Source organism: Hylaeus anthracinus, unplaced genomic scaffold (genome assembly GCF_026225885.1).
Source record: "Hylaeus anthracinus isolate JK02 unplaced genomic scaffold, UHH_iyHylAnth1.0_haploid 11982, whole genome shotgun sequence".
Lineage (NCBI taxonomy): Eukaryota > Metazoa > Arthropoda > Insecta > Hymenoptera > Colletidae > Hylaeus > Hylaeus anthracinus.
In genome coordinates this window covers 657,228-674,588 of record NW_026534330.1, presented here as the reverse complement: position 1 = coordinate 674,588, position 17,361 = coordinate 657,228, and the positions used below count along the sequence as shown (strand labels likewise).

Genomic DNA, 17,361 nt, shown 5'->3' with positions numbered 1-17,361 from the left:
ACTGATTTTCGGGCCAGAATTGGCGCTCTGAAAGGGATTATAATGACTCCCGTGTTACGTAGTCTCCTCACGTATCGTGTGGCTCACATCTTCTCTTTCATGCTGACCGGAGAGGTGAAAAATGTAATAACCAAGTTCTTAATACCTGGCTCGACGACGGAATATGTAAAAACGTATTGTCTAATTAGATTATAACTTCTTAACGAAAGTATTACATCTGCTTGGAATCAGACGTTTTATTGAAGTGAGGTTTTAATAAATTTTAATTCTACATGAAAAAGTGACAAAAAATTGTAAAATGAGATTATTTCGCGCGAAACTTGCTCGTCGAAAAAATCGCTTTGCGAAACACTCGCGCGTTTTGGAAATTTCATTACGCACTGCGATATTAAATATCAATACAATACCATATGGATATAATACATACTTACACGTATCGCATCGACATACGTCTACAGCAAAATTCATTAAATTTTAGTGTGTCCATTTTTGATGTCTTTATGCGCGTAGAAGCTTTTCCTTTTGACTACGAAGCCTACCTTGGATGGTTCTACCGTCAGAACCGGAAGAGGTTCGTTAAACGTGTTTTAGTTTACCAGCAGCTTGTAGGGTATAACCATCGAAGCATAATCGTTGGAAGCCGTACGATAGCCGGTAGCTGGAAAGCTCATAACCAGGGGCAAATTTTTACATAACTCAAGCCTAACTGGGCTCTTTCATCTCGCGATCGCGTTATCTCGATCACAGGATAATTACGGTTACGTTGGTCCTGCGCTCAAACATCCCCCGTGTATGCGCTCTTCGTACCAATCTGGCAATAATAATGGCGAGGTCGGTAACGCTGCCATAATTAGGGAACGATGACATTACGCGGGCCTCGAACGATGAACATTCTATACACTCTGCCGATCACGCGTTACCGAGGCACGGCCAACAATGGCCAGTGCAATAAAATGTTTAGCAGTTTACATGACAATTGTACGCAACACGATGAATCGGTCGGCAGGTGCCGCCAGTTGGGAGATTTTACGGCCAATAAACGCGGCCGGAAATGAAAATGTCCGTGAATTTTCAAACGCGCGACGATTCGAGGTGTTCTTTCGCGATGGGAGATGCGGTGCCACCTCGTGTGTACGTTTTTATCGCGGCTCCGGGGACAAATCGGCATTGTTGGCCGAATAATGGCGGCACGGAATAGGAATCCGGAGCAGTTCGTTCTTTCAGGCGCTCCTCGCGAAAGAATTATATGCCCGAGAACCGTGCATGCCGTACGATACGTATATCAAAACACCGAAGCTTGTGTTTGATGCTACCTCTGCTACTAAAAAACATTGCGTTCTCTCCTTTATCAAATAAATTTATCGCGAAAACGTTATTTAACAGCCAAGCCTCGAAATATCAAACGACTTCGAAACCTCAAGATCGAGAAGCCAGTTTGCAAATTTTGGTGGTTCGTTCGAAACACGAATTTGCGAGCGGATGAAACGTCTGAAACATTTTCGAAGAACAGTGTAATTTCACGGTATGGTGTGCGTACGATCCTTATTTCACGGAAGCATTAGCGGAAAATTGCTCGCGTGAACCGGCGTTGTAGAATGCAGCTCGTTTCCTCCATAAACGGAGTACCAGCATCAAGGATTTTCTAGTCGATCTATTTATTGCCATGGCCTAGATCTGCTCTTTAATTCTTAAGCACGGCCAGTCGAGCGTTCACGCGTCGATAAATGCATTATGCAGTCCGAGTCGCAGCACGGTGCTCGCCTTTTTGCTGCGTTAATGTTAGCTGCCAGCATTTTTTCAGTGAAATATTTTGTCGGGATCATTGCAAATATTTGCGAACCGCCGCGCCGTTCTCGAAACTGCGAGCTCGCGTTAGAGAACGTATTTAAACAAATTATTTTAATGCTTCTGCGGTTCGCTCGCGTGTCATTTTTTTTTTTTTTTTAATCAAATTGGCATACTTTGATCGATCGACTGTCTCGTATTTTTAGAAGAATTTTTGTATAAAATTCTCGTTTGGGCCATCGAAGAATGATTTCGTTTATCTCCCGTCCGAGAAAGTCCTCGGCGTGCCTGACCAAAGGTAATCTGCTACTACTGATTCTCCGTCTCCCTCTCTCCATCCCACTTCACTGACAAAACTGCACTTGTCTCCGTATTTTAACGATTTAAATATGCAAATTGATTCAAATTCTTGATTCACCTGTTTCTGGTTTAAAATGGATATAAAACTTAATAGCATTTTTATCGCAGGTAAATCGTTGCATTCTTCGGTAAAAATGTTGCTCAGAAATGGAAGAAGAGAGCGAAACTGAGGTGGAAAATGAAAAAAGGCGATAATTGTGCGAGCCAGCACGGGCTGTCGCATCGTATCAGAAATCAATCGCGGCGACACGTGGGAAATCGGCGGTCTCACGAGGATAAATAACGCGTCAACACCGTTGCTTCATAGGTATTTTCACGAACGAGCACTGACGACCAGACGAAACTCGTTAATTTTTAACGCACTCGGCAAACACGCACGCGAACGAGCTTGAATCCGCCAGGGAAAGAAATTTTTTAATATTTCTCCCATTTCTTTGTTTCTCTTTTGCTCCCGCTCTCTCGCTAGTTTTCCAATGACATTTTTCGCAAACATACTTTTTTTTTTTCTATAGAAATATTGTACCGGGGATTTTGATATTAATGCAAAATCATGTTCAAGCGTTATTTTTACGAGATTGGTATCCAATATTTGACGATCCCTGTTCCGGAAATTCTCAGCCGCTCTTCCGTTATTTAAGTTGATTAAAAAATGTTTCTGTGCGTACGTCGGTTGCTGACGTCCAGATGGCACACGCGTTCTAAACGAGCTGTACTCCTTTCTATATTTTCATGTTTAAATAACCTTTGTACAAATATCCCTAATTAAATACTCAAACTCGAATCATTTGGAACGTTATAAATCGTCGGAAAAACGGAAGAATTTTAAAATGAAAAATTCTTTCAGTTTCGACAGAGTGGATGCCATAATTATAGAGCGTTCTGGTGTAGGAATAAGGCCAGGAGGCAAACATTTTTTCACATCTTTCCAGTCCTCTGCTGCCCTCTTTATTATTCCTCCGGTAACGTCACAGGTTCTCTCGTTAATGGGAATTCGTGATTTTGAAGTCGATGCGGCTCCATCGTCATTCTCAATGGGGAGGTGTAGGAGGAGGGGGCTCGATCTTTTTCTCGCGGCACCCGAAGGTGCAATTAACGTCGACGCGTACCAAACGAGATTTATTAGCTCTTCTGGCATAATTGCTTCCAAGAAAGCTGGCGAATGGTAACCTTTTTTTCTGTACAATTACGTCTAACGAAAGCAATTACAGAGTTTCGTTAGCGTGAATGATAGCGTGAATTTTTTCTACGTCTCGCAATTGAGACGTAGAAAAATGAAAATTTATTATAATGTTGCGCATACGTAATGTATATTTTACAAACGGAATCGCGAAATGTACGTGTATATTATTTAGTTGCGCGGCAGTATCGGAACATGTCTGGATTATTGCATTTCAGTGAGCCCTCGTAAACCAGAGATAGTCGAAGCGCAGACGGTAATTAGGTAATTAGTTAGCAGCAACACGGGCATCGCGGCTGCGTTTATGTACATAAAATACGGGATTTACGTCTAACTCAATGTTGCCAGAAGAGATATTACTGTCAGAGATCTCCCTATTAGGAGGGTGCACATCGATTCAAGTAACTAGCCACTTTTGCCGTTATTAGCCGTCCGAAATTCATCGAGGTAACCTCATCCGACGTAAATTCGCAAACGCGACGCGACATTTCCACTGAATCACCTTGCGAAATTAATTAGCGCAAGATACTCTGCGCTACTCTCTTATGTATTTTACGAGTCAGTCGGCCCTGAAATTAAAATAACAGGATACGGTGACATCGTGTTTCCGAGTTTCACTGGCAAATGTAGAATTTTTTAATTATATTCACACGTATAGATTGCATACGTAGCTTCGAAATGGACCGTGCGAGATCGTACATTTTTCTGATAGGTTAAATTGTTTCGCTGTTAACGATGTTACTTGATTTCCTGTTGCAGGAGTTGAACAATAGACAATTGGAACCGGTCGAAGTGTTTCGTGGCATACCGTACGCTGCACCACCCGTAGGGGATTTACGATTTCGACCACCGATCTCGCCGATACCTTGGAACGGTATCAAAATAGCTGAATCCTTCGGCGCTGTTTGCCCCCAGCACTTTCCGGACGTTACCAATAACGTGACTGCTCTGTTGCAAATGACCGAGGACAGGTATAAACAACTGAAACGACTGCAGATGCTGCTGACAAATCAGAGCGAGGACTGCCTCTTTCTCAACATGTACGTACCTGGAAGCGGTAAGTGCGACAACAATTGGTACACTAAAACCTGCGTTTTAAAATTAACAAGGATGCATACGTCCACTGTTACCCTATTAATGTCTACCTCCGAGGATGACTAGCGAAAAGAATTACTCCCATCAAATGATCGTACATTAATCGACGCAACGCGAGTTGCATTCGCGAGAAAGAAAAATGTGTTAACTCTAATTAAACTGGGAAGTTTCTCTCGCATACTTTGCAAAAAAGACCGCGTATAATACCCGTAATTAGATAGCACGCGTTAATAACGCGCGAACTGGAAATTTTGAGCCGGTATCTATCATCTGTTCATGGAACAGTATGGTGTTACGAAGCAACTTACTTCCTGAAGTAATTACTCCCGAAGTAATTAGTACCTTTATGTCGGGTATTATCGTCGAAGTAAAAGCAGGGCTCGTATATCATTCGACGAACGTTGAGTTTGGATTTTCGAGCTTCATCCGATAGCCATCAAAAAGTTCATGCTAACTAGCGGAATGCGCATCGGTGCAAGCAGTGTATCAAGAATTAAATACTTTCTGTCACCCTTTTTCAAAAATCTGTAGCGAACTCGTTTTGAGAATTGCGTGCCTTTCATAAATATTAAAAAACGATTTCAACAGAAATTGCAATTTTTGCTGCGATATTTAAATCAAAACTGCGGTAGAGTCATTACCTTTCATTCGAGTTCCGTGAAATCACAAAAAGAATCAGTCCCAGGCATCCGTGTTATTATTCGGCGCTTTCAACGACAGGAACGACAAACGCGCGACTCCCTACGAATTAAATCGGTCGAACGGATTGTTACGCGATAGAGAAATTCAATTTTCAGCGAAACCAATAAAAGCGACGTCGCGTGCTAATCGGCCCACGCTCGTTTCCGCTTAGCCGGCGATTAAAGAGCGATATTTAGCCGCGATAGAAGCACGATTAATGATACTTTGGAGAGATATTACGGCGACGAGCTAAACTGCAGAACGCGGACGACCAATTGACCAGAAAATCTCTGCCGATAATTGCACGATTCTGTTCGTTTTTTAGTAAGATACGAAACCATTGCATTACGAGCACCATTAATTACGTTATTATCCCGTTTAAGTCGAAAATGACGCGTGTGAAATATAATCGCTCCTATCTCGAATTTTTACCCTTTCGATCCTCGTGTCGATATTTGGAATAAATTTGAAATAACTTGACGGGAGTGTTCTTCTTCCGAGGAGAATTATTTGCGGCAATATTTTCACATATTGTCTAATAAAGAAAGGAGACGAAGAAACGAGGCCAAGCAATATCCTGCGAGGAATACGCGATCTGCGAGAACGACAACGCGTTGCCAGACGAAATTAATTTCTCTGACCCTACTATTTCTGGGCCGAAATTTCTCGGTCCTGGATGTATTTTAATCTAGACAATTGAATCCCTCGGTGGTGATCTTGCCCGTCACGTTTCTCGTGACGAGCTTCGGATATCCTTCTCCGGCACTCTGTCAAGTCTAATTGGAAGAGATATCTCGCCGTAGCTCGTGTCGGAACAGCTAATCAAAATACGAATGAGTGACTGGTACGCTCTGGCCAAGCACTGACTGGTTCTACTTTCTTGTCCGACGACAGCCCTTCTATCGACGTTACCAGAAAAATTTAACTTTTCTTATCATTGGTTTTATAATTTATATCAAATTCAACGTAGTGGCAAAACTCGTCAACTTTTATAGGATCTCGCGGTCCCGAAGCTCCCTACGCTGTAATGGTCTACGTTCACGGTGAAAGCTTCGAATGGGGAACAGGAAACATCTACGACGGTACCGTCTTAGCCAGTGCTGGCCACGTTATAGTGATCACGCTCAACTATCGCCTAGGAATCTTGGGTATGTACTCTTTTACAAAACGAAAGTTCGATCGACTACGGCTCAACTAAAAAAAAACGTGACAAAGCAGGAAATTATTCGAACAGCAAATAAATAATTCATTATTTATTTCTTCCACTAAACCGTGTCTCGCTAATAATATATAACGGAAACCCAGACCGTCGCCGTCGTCGTTACGCAATAATTATATCTGGCCGACGCGTGCACGAATCCGTACGGAGATTAATATTTGACGGTTCGCTAACCGTATTCAATTATAGTACCTGTAACGTAGAAATAACCGATACACCGTGCCCCTGCAGTTTCCTGCAATCGAACGGCCCTCGAATATCCGATACGTAAACAACTGTATCGCGAAACGGGCCTCGATAAAAACTAGATTTCATTTGTGATATAAATACTAACGGGGCTCGATGCTCGCCGCGTGTTCCTGGTATCGCGTCGGTCAGAGGACGGTAAACGAAAACAACAGGGCAGGGGAGAACGGAGATCGAGATCGTAGGCAGGATTCGATAGGATAATAGCGACGGGCAAAATATTTGTCGTGTCCCGTTTGTTGCGGAATGCGTCGGCTCACCGATGCCTTGGCGACGTTCCAGGTTTCCTGAGAACCCATCCGTACCCGGACAGGACGCCAGGATCCGGCGGAAATTTGGCCTTAAAGGACATCGCCATGGGATTGCGTTGGGTACGCGAAAACATCGCCGCTTTCGGTGGTGATCCAACCAAGATCACGTTAATGGGCCACGATACTGGCGCAGCCTTGGTGAATTTTCTGCTCCTAACCCCTTATGGCAAAGGTGAGTGGCTACTAGAGATAGAGAATCTTGTTTTCAAAAGCTGAAAGTTCGCAGTCTACGATATAAATCCGACGAATCGCGGACCCACGAGGAACGATCAAAGTTGTACATACCGCTTAGGATTCGATTCAGCCGATGACGAAGGACCATGCAATAACAAGCGGAGCACAGAATGAAAATCGATGCCGAATAGAGTAGAAATATCGGTGTCGGTTATGATTAGGGGATATAGCAGGCGCGACAGTCGATAGATTAATCGGTGAGGGATTAGCCTTGCGAAACCAGCGGGAACCGACAATCGAGATAACGGAACATCTCGTGAATAAAAAAGAGAATGAGAGGGGTAAAAATTGCGCGTATCGATCTCTCGTGCGATGGTGACAAATTGCGTGGCTTCGTTTTGTTCCTGGAGAACCGAAAATGTATTTTTTATTGGCATCGTACGTACCAGCCCGGATTGGACCCTTCGTTCCGTTGCTGCGGCCGATTCGCCACAAAACTCCACCCACAAACGGAGATGGTGTTGTACGCTCGGCTAACAATGCCTGCGCGAGTATTATCGAGAAAAAATATCCACGAAACGCGACGCTCCACGTTGCGTAAATACTCTGTCGTCGCTCAACTTCTTGCCGTTTTATTTTCGACCAAGTCGCCAAGCTCGCAATTCGATAATATTATTCTTCGATTTCAGCATAACATACAAATATTATTCCGGTACAAAGACGCGTACCAGCCCGTGAGACACGGAATTAGCCAGGGCAATCAACGAACAATTAGGGTCAATTTATCATACGCATGCGTTGCTGCTCACCTCTGTTCGATGTATTTTTGTTGTCGCTCCGCTCTAACGAAGCGAAGACTATCGAATTTCGAATTAATATCGCGGTACCGTAAACATGTAAATACGGGAATTTGCGTAAACAGAACCCTGCAAGGCATACATTAAAAATGGTTACCGAACCGTTGATACTTCAGGGCAATGTCCACGGGAATTCAACGAAACCGATACCTAGCGACGGTTTGTTCAACGGTGCATTTCCTATAGGATCCGGTAACGATAAAAATTATTTAGCTACTTGGAGAGGGGCATAATTCAACGCGAATATTGCACAAAATGTTTGAAAAGACTAGAATTGGCCTAAGCCCGCGTATTCTCTAACTTGGAGTGTAAATCGTAGCCTCGAGACACGATAGCTGTAACCCCGGGGAACACAAATGGACCAAAGGGACCAGAAGGCGAAACGTAGTCTTCCGATGCGAAGGAACGAGGTAATTTCCCCAAAGTTCCGACGAATTCGTTGGGATACGTAGCCGAACAGACGTATGCCAGCGGTTGAGAGTGCAAAAAGAGAAGAAACCGGAGGAAAAGTTGTCCGGTCGGAGCATCAACTTCCTCCGCGCTCTTCGGCCCCACTCGAGTGCATTCTAGCAGCGCTTACCACGGTCGGATCGGAAAGGCCTCGTTCCCTCTCATTCCCCGGAAGTTGGTCGTCCAGCGTTCGCGGTATCGGGATCAAAAAGAGGCGAAGAGGCGAGCGGTAAAAGCCGCAACCTCGAAGAAGAGGAGCCGTTTCAACGCCGCTTCCTGCGTCCGCGCCAGAAACGGAGACAGCGCCTCGGCCGCGGGACGAAGAGGACCTTTCCAGATGTAAACCGTTTGTAGCGTTTCCGGTCCGACCGGAAAATGCCCAAGCTGCAGAACGGATCCCGTTCGGACTACCGCGAGCGCTTGCACCGACTCTCCACTTCGGAGAGACTTTTCTTTAGCCCTGCTCTAACGCTTGCTACGAAACTTTCTCCTTTTGTACGTGTGATTTAGTGTACGCGACGAAGAAAGGCAACAGCACGCACTCTGTAAGAAAGCAACGATAAAAGGTCTGTGGATCGATCCGGGAACTCAATTTCTTTTAATGTAACAGTTTCGAAATGGCTAGAGATACTGCAAACAGAAACGTCGATAGTCTTACCGACAAATCCATTTAGCAAACTCGAAGCGAAATGCATTCTCCTCTTGTCTTCCCTCCCGTCTCGTCACCGCGAACACCGAATCGAGAAGCTTTCCTTTCCTACGTCCACGCCACTCGGCTTTATTATTGCGTCTCGGACAGATTTCAACTGATACAGAGGTTTATGAATAGCTTCTCCAGAGCTCCCGTCGTTTAAATTTCAGACAATTCGGTATCTAGAGTATAAGAACGACGTTATCTACGTTGTTTTCCGCTGTTTCGACGAGGTGCGAGGGACGAGGTAGACGGTTTAAAAGAAATCACCGTAGAAACCGATGCGCCCGACGCGCATCGAATCAGTCGATTGCCATGGAATCACGCTCGACTGCTTTCCTGATTACTCGCTAAGCCAATCGGTCGAGCGCGGCGTTTCTGATAGCCGAGAAACAGCTCGGGGGTGGTGGCTGACGGCTGCAAAACGAAAATGCCGAGGAAAAAGGACGAGTCGCGGATGGCTCCCGAGACGCGTAATCCTATTTCATCACGGACGATGAAGCGATCTTCGAAGAACCGATGGCAAGAGTTTGTTTTGGCTCTCGAATTAAGTTCGAGAGATCGATAGTTCTTGCGCGTCCTGTCCGTCGCACGTGCCCCGTTTTATCTCACGCGATGATTAAATCTTGCAATGAAAACGAAACGGTTATTATCGATTTTAACCCGGATTCGTAACGAAAATATATTATTCTTCCGAAGAAAATATGGCGTTGATAAAACCTCAATGTATGCATTATACTTCGTGAATGATATATTCGCAAACATTTTTAAACTTGTTAAATATCCTAGCAATAAACGCACGAAGAAAGACAACAACGGTATTCTACATGAATATGCGGATTATTATATCAAGTAGGATACCGCACCAGCTCCAAATGCTCCAAATGGTTCAAACAAACAAACATAAAATTTCTTTAACGAGGTAGGACGTTTCAACCGTGAAATTAATTCGCCTGGAAACGTTGTGTGCAACAAATTCAAAACCACGTATCAAATCGCCGAGTAAAATATTTCATGAATATTCTGACGGTTAAAAAAAAAGTTACTCCTTTTTTTGTGAAACATGACGAATAATAACGGTACGTACGTACGTACGTCGGTGTGTATTAATCCGTGCAAAGTCAGAAACAGAAATGCAGTAACATCGGACTGAAAAACTTTTATCGCGAGAACGAATTTTCCACCGAAACGAATAATTCGCCGTATTAACACGTTAATCGCATATGTTCGTGGAATTTGCTATGAGCTCGTCATTCGTTATTTCTTTGCGTATGCCAATAAAACGGCGTAATCGTTCCGCGATTGAAAGAGATAAACGCGGCTCGTTAACTTTGCCGGTCAACAATTTTTTAGACGAATCAAACGAATTCAAATTTCTTCTACGACTATGCCCATAACGAGTGCATTACCGTCGTATCGTGATCTCCTTGAAGCCAACTTTTATAAACTTTTATAAGCGTCGCTTCATTCGATTATTTAGAATAGATGGTGTGTTTCCAGTCGACCGACCTGTACTATCAAATTTCACCGTATAAAAAGCAATTTTCTCGGCGCTCGAGCTCTTCTCGGATTCCATTAATAGCTCGAATTCAAGGAAAAGATACATATTTCGCTGAATGTCCGCGACAACGACGAGGATAAGTGGGAGAATCTGCAATTTAACAGATCGCCAGTCACAATACGCTCGCTGAAAGTCCCAAATCGACTCGAGATTCGTCGCCGTCTCCGAGATTCATAGCAGAGAACGACGTGATCGCGCAGAGTCCATAATTTGTATTTCACGCGCGACGTTACCGCGACCGAAACTTTCCGAATCTACATTTCTAAGGCGTAACGATGGCTCAACATTCCCGATGGCCCGTCGTAAAATTTTCACGGAACGAACGAAGCAATTTGCATGCAGGATGCGACGTTTAATCGCGCTGACGAAACGATAAGAAGCTCCAGGAGCTCGTAGAAGCCGCGAAGAGATAGAAGGCGATTCCGAAATGGTCTAGACAGCGGTGTAATATTCCGAATAAAGGCGATAAATCGGATCGTCGCTCCCGATATCGGGCCATCATTCTCGAACTTTGATTTACTTTCGCAAGAAAAGCCACGGAGGTGAATCGCCTCATGACTCATTGTAGAATAAGTCACGCTCGGAATACGTTCCGTAGAGGATGTATACTATATTAGGTTATATTATTGTTGTCCGAAGCCTCCGAGTCCCCGTTGCTATTTACGCGTACCGCGAAGGCTTCCTTATTATCGTTGCACGCCACGATTTCCTGTTTGCCTTTAATCTTTCCCAGCTTCGCTAACGAAAAGTATACAATTCCGCTGATGGCTTCCTCGAGTCCTCCGACTCTGTAGTTTTGCAACGTTTCTCGTGTTTTGTTCCGTTTTAGCGAAACCAGCGATCCGCGATAATTCGTCTTCCTCCCCTTCTTCGTTTCGAACTAGACGAATCGCGACCGAGAAGCAAAGTCAACGACCGTTCTATGACGGGAGAAACCGGCAGTGGGATTCCGCCGACATGGTATCGAGGGATGGTAATTAATTAAGGCGTGCCGGATCGATCGTTCAAGTTCGCGTACTTTGGAATAAATGTTGATTCTTTTGCAACTCGAATCACCGGGTCACATTCATTAAGTAAAGCTTTGATCGGTTCTCGCTGACTATGCAACGTAGTCCTTGTCCTTTTGTTAATATCCGAAACTGTACGTTCGAAGATCCAACGACCGACCCGAGGAAATCACTGTCCGAGGATATACGCAAAAGTGGAGGACGTATGCAAACGAATATCGAGAGGCTCCGCGAAGAGCACAAACATCGAACGAAACGGACGACTAGTGGATCTAAAAATGTGATCAACAAGGATTCACAGAGTCGTTGTCGGGCAAATACCGCTTTCAAAAAATTACTCCGATAGTAGACGGCTTCGTAGGAAACTGTAAAAGGCAAATATTTACCATCGACGATGCGGCGAATGTTTGCATCGAACACGTATTGCCGTCGTATTCCTCTTTGGCGTCGCGCGGGATTAATCTAAATACGTTGCAACATTTCTAGGCGGAGGCACCGATGCTTAAAAGTCGGTCGCGTACATTTGTTTGAATATCCACTGCGCTGCGCCCTTTGCGAACCATGTTCGCGAAATTAAGGGCGGATACGAAATGCCAACTCCGTGAAACTTGGCCCGAAAACCACCCTTTTAAACGTTAAAGTCCAAAAGTGACTAAAATGTGCTGGGGGTAACGTAAAAGAAAACGGAGGAGTCGTAAATAAATAAAGGTTTGTTCCAGGTCTATTTCATCGCGTGGTGTTGTCGAGTGGTTCTGCGTTAAGTCCGTGGGCCTCCGTCCACGATCCGAATGATCTTCGCTCGAAGGTGGCGGAACAAACAGGATGTTCCACAGAAAACGACGAAGATATCGCTGACTGTCTACGCGGTGTTCCTCTCGAGGAGCTGATGGCGGTTAAACTTCCGGAAATCCGGTAAAATATCGATTCCTTGCAATCTTATTTTCAACTCCCTAACGTTTTATCGCGTTAGCCTTCGTGCTTATGTAAACGGTTCGCATAAATTTCTGCCTTTACGAGGTAACGAATGGGGCGGGTGTTGGGCACGTAACAAGTGCGAGAAAATGAACCAGATAAACATTGCATTCGAAGATAGCCTACGATAAATTCAAACAAATTGTAAACGATTACCGCTTTGTCAACGCAAAGTCCATCCAAGCCTTCGATTAAATCATTCTGGATCGCAGTCAATCCGAAGTTCAAAGCAAACTTCGGATGGCTAGTTAACGTAGGACACACGCGTCGTTATTGTTAGGTTCTGTGGTCGCTTTGACGATCAACGTTGCGTTACACCGAATTGTCATGGCTACGAATGAAATTTGTATGCCCCAGGTTCGTGCCTCGAATAGGACCCGGCTTACCAGTGGACCAAAATAATCCAGATCCGGGTCTGGATATGGAGAGGGCGAGCGACACGTTCATCAAAGTGCCCCTGATCCTGGGTGTCTCCACCACGGAGTCTAATCTCGACTTCAACGCGAACGATATCAAGGTTGGCCTCGAGGAGGACCATAGAAACCGCGTTTTGAGAACGTTCATCAGGAACGCGTACGTTTACCACTTGAACGAGATCTTCTCTGCCGTGAGGAACGAGTACACGGACTGGGATAGGTCCATCATTCATCCTATCAATATAAGGGACTCGACGATGGAGGCCCTGAGCGACGGCCATACCGTGGCTCCGCTTATGAGAATCGCTTTCTATCACGCCAGGAGAGGAGCCAAGACCTACTTCTATCATTTCAGCCATCAGACTAAGGAGAGCGGTTATCCGCAGGTCGGTACAGCGCGATTCATTTTCGATTCGAAAGAGTTTCGGTTCCGATTCTCCGTTCTCGCTCGAACCACGTCTTCGAGCATCCATTGGAGACATTCTAGCGTCGCGTCTATCAAAAGGTTCCCTGTTCAGCCGCGCGAACGCAAAGTTAAACAAGAGCGAAGGCAAAAGCACTTCCAGGTTCGGCTTAATTCAATCGCAAGAACGCAATCGAGCTCGCGGCTCTCTCGTTTCTTCCTCGGTGAAGATTGCTCGCTGGCACTCCAATCTTCCGTTTCCACGCCATCGATTCCTCCCTTCGTTTCGAGACTCTCCCTCCCCCTCCTGTAGCCGTGTCCCCGCTTAACCGCTGCCCATGATTCCACGATGAAGCTACTGATTTAATCAAACGCCTCCCGTGCCTCGTGGACGACGCTCGCATTATCGCGTAGGTCCCCGACGACGAGGGCGTAAATTAAGCGCGCGACGTTATCCATCGAACTTGCCTAGCCGTCGGAATCTCGAAAGTTTCCGTCATACTAAGCCGCAGTTCCGCGCCCCTTGTCGCTCGAAACGACGCGACGCAAGATGGCTGCTGTTTGAACGGGGGATTGTCTTCTCGGTAATTTACCGCGAACTTTTCACCGAGATTGGTCGATTTCGCGCGATAATGGCCCTCTCGAGGATGGCAAGATAACCGACCAAGTGATTTACGGATCTTTATGACTCGTAAAAACCGGTACGAGGAAATTGGCGGAGAATTGTACTTTGTAAACGGTATTTAACATATAAACGCGAAAAATAGGGGTGGAATTGACAGTCATGCGGAGTAATTTGTAGTAGCAGAGGATTAAACGATGGCTTGAATAATATCAAGTGTTTAATTTGCATTTTGCGACACCATCGATTAACTCCAATTAACACGTACGATTTTGTTTCACGCGGACAACGTTGCCTATGAATTTTAATGGACAGCTCCGCTTAATTACCCTCGTAATCAATTTAAACCTGTTTATTACTTATGCCAATAAATTTACATCTATTTACCGAGACGATCTTTTCGGGTACAATAAACTCGTTACGTGACAGTCAATCGATGTTTTGCTTCTAATGCTACGAAACTTGTCATCTTTTTCAATATTGCTCCTTTCTTCTACGTTTCCAACGTTCCATTCAACGTAGACCATCTTAATTCTTTGCTCCAAATTGCCATTTCCATCCCCTGCATTCTTTTCTCCGCCCTTCTCTCCTCCTTCTATTCTCCAGCCGTTAACGGGGTCCTAACTCACGGCCGATACTTCACCCTCTGGGATTCTAAATTCACCGGAGGACGCGTTGATTATAGTAATGCCAGAAGTTACAAAGAGTCTCGGTTGCGACACCCGAGAACTTATTAAACGGTCTCGCCTTTCGCTGGCCGACGCGCTCTCGATTTAATTAAATTTCGCTTTGGGTTTACGCAGGGCGGCCGCAGCGGCGAGTAAACCGCAGTAAATCGCTATTAACCGTGGCCCAGAACGAAACTTATTAACTTTCGGTTGTGATTCGGCCTGGACCTTTAAAAGCCCCTGGGTTTATGGCGTATTCGACAGTCGTTGAAGATGGGAGAAGCGATCGTAAACTCTGAATACTAAATCCTAACTTAAGCCTCACCCAGACCTGCTAAATTATTTTCAAGCTCTGCTGTATACAACTAAAACTACTTGAAAAAGGTAACGATATTTGGTCGAGAAAGCGAAGTAGACGCGGCCGTGGTTGGATAAGTGATCACCCCTGGTCAAGACAAGGGGTATGCGATATGAGTAATCGTCAAAACTCACCTGTGAATCCTCGAGGAAATGTTAATTCCGCGTTGCTTCTTCCGCGTATATCGACTCGTAGCCCATCCACGAAGATATCACGTGTACAGCCGAGGAACGCGATCGGTACATTCGTTTGCTTACGCTGCGAATTATCGGGATTTTCATCGTGACCCGACGGGGTGAGAAACACAAACAAAATTGAGCACGTCTCCGCGATACGCGGCACTTTGCAATTACAATTGCCTCCTGTGTTCCTGCAGCTGGCCCGTCGAATCGCCTACGTGTCTGTTCTCTCGAGTAAGCATCCTTCGGATGTAAATCGTTACCAGGCGAAAACACGTAGCGTTCAACTTAATTTTGCTATTTCCTTGTTACTCCGATATACCGTGTTTATCCGTGAATGACTCCTCATCCAGTCAGTTTAAATAAGGGATGAAATGTTATCGTTGCAGCGTCTGGGCAGCGTTCGCGGCGAAGATATACCCTACATTTTCGGGCTGCCATTGGTGGACGGCGGACATTTCTTTCCACGGAATTACACTCAAAAGGATCAAAGTGTCGCCGAAGCAGTCCTCACGTTCTTCACGAATTTCGCCAAGACCGGCAATCCAAACGAGCCCCACAAAATAGAGTCTGTGGATTATGGCATGCCCAAGGAGAAAACGCAGTATCACGGTCTCACGTGGGAACAATACGAAACTAGTACTCAGAAGTACCTCACCATTGGTGCGTCTCTTACTTTTTATTCCAATTATTACGCATTAATTTCAATTTAGATTGGTCGTTACATATTCGCAATTGTGTTTAGCAATGAAGCCAAAGATGAAGAACCATTATCGCGGTCATAAGATGGCAGTTTGGCTCAACTTGATACCGCAACTCCATCGGCCAGGCGACGACGACGTCTCGATGCGACACCATCACTTCCGCGAAAGGGGCGACCACTTCTATGCAGGTAAATAACCTTTTATTATCACTAGCGTGCATAATCGTTTCGTTTTCAATCTCTAACCGTGTAAATCTTAAATAATCTAGCTAACTAACGAGATGAATCGTTGATTGGTTTCAGGGCCTGTTCGAGACGAGTGGTACACGCCTCTGCCCCTAGTGGGGACGACAAAAACGAGCGCGTCGTCGACAACAGCGTGCAGCACATCTACCAACGATGACGCTGTCGCTGAGGACATCACTCCCATTCTGGACGACTCGGATGATGACGCCGAATTGTTGCAAAGACTAGCCTCTCGACGTTATTACAGCACTACTACAGCCCTGGCCATCACCGTGGGTGTGGGTTGCATCCTCCTGGTGCTCAATATGTTGATATTCGCTGGTATTTACTATCAAAGAGACCGCGACAAGAAAAGAGCAGCCATGGACTGCACACCCAACGGACAAGAATCGCTCCCAATGACAACCAGGTCTTCCATAAAAGCACCAGAAAACCCGAGACCATCCCAGGAACCACCACCGTCTTACACAACCCTCGCGAGGAGTCCCTCTATCCAAGAGCATCAGCAAATGCCTCAATGTCAACCGCTGGACGAGGACGAGCAGCCTAGAAACGAATTAAAACCTGGCCACGGGACCAGCAATACCATCCACAAGGATCCGATACCTCCGAAGCCACCTACGAGAACAACCAGTTCGCTCAGCACCATTGCTGGTACCAAAACCATCAAGAAACGTGTGCAGATACAGGAGATATCTGTATAGCATTAGGGGTTGCCCCAAGAGGGCAACGCGAAAGCTAAAAAAGTGACTTTTGTGGACTTTGAAGGAGCAGCTACCGAATCCAAGTTCTAAGAAAGTGACTAGCGAGAGCGAGGATCCTTGTTTGGAATACGACGTCTCGCTTGAAGTAGCAAACATGTTTGATTGCATTGCGAGTAGGTGTGAATCGAGTCTGGAGCACGGGCAAAGATCGAACACTTTGGTGAATCACCAAAAAGAAAACTTTAGTTTGTCGATATACGTAGAAGAAGCTAGGCTACGATAATGAACCGTTCAAGATTATTCTTCTAAAGGTTTTAAAGTGACACCTGTGTATCTAAGTGAATCCGTGGAATGAATCAGATGGTAATTAATCTAAATCACTTATACAAAGTAACTAATTGCTATAATTAAAAAGTATGATGTGTAATAAAACTGCCATCTCGCCGAACAATGAAAGTGTTCCTCCTTGGCTCGAA

The 17,361-nt window shown here is 45.1% G+C and overlaps 1 protein-coding gene across 2 annotated transcripts in view; it reads left to right on the top strand.

The window, feature by feature from the left end:
- The window catches only part of LOC128886178 (neuroligin-4, X-linked-like), a 122,349-nt gene extending 105,325 nt beyond the window's left edge, over nt 1-17,024 (top strand). For both annotated transcript variants that reach the window (XM_054140823.1, XM_054140822.1), the window contains 8 exons: nt 4,082-4,379; nt 6,094-6,246; nt 6,846-7,046; nt 12,334-12,526; nt 12,944-13,388; nt 15,622-15,895; nt 15,978-16,124; nt 16,239-17,024. In XM_054140823.1, coding sequence (XP_053996798.1) covers nt 4,082-4,379; nt 6,094-6,246; nt 6,846-7,046; nt 12,334-12,526; nt 12,944-13,388; nt 15,622-15,895; nt 15,978-16,124; nt 16,239-16,885 — 2,358 coding nt within the window. In that variant the 3' untranslated portion in view covers nt 16,886-17,024. The remainder of the gene's footprint in view (nt 1-4,081; nt 4,380-6,093; nt 6,247-6,845; nt 7,047-12,333; nt 12,527-12,943; nt 13,389-15,621; nt 15,896-15,977; nt 16,125-16,238) is intronic.
- The last annotated feature ends 337 nt before the right edge of the window (nt 17,025-17,361 follow it).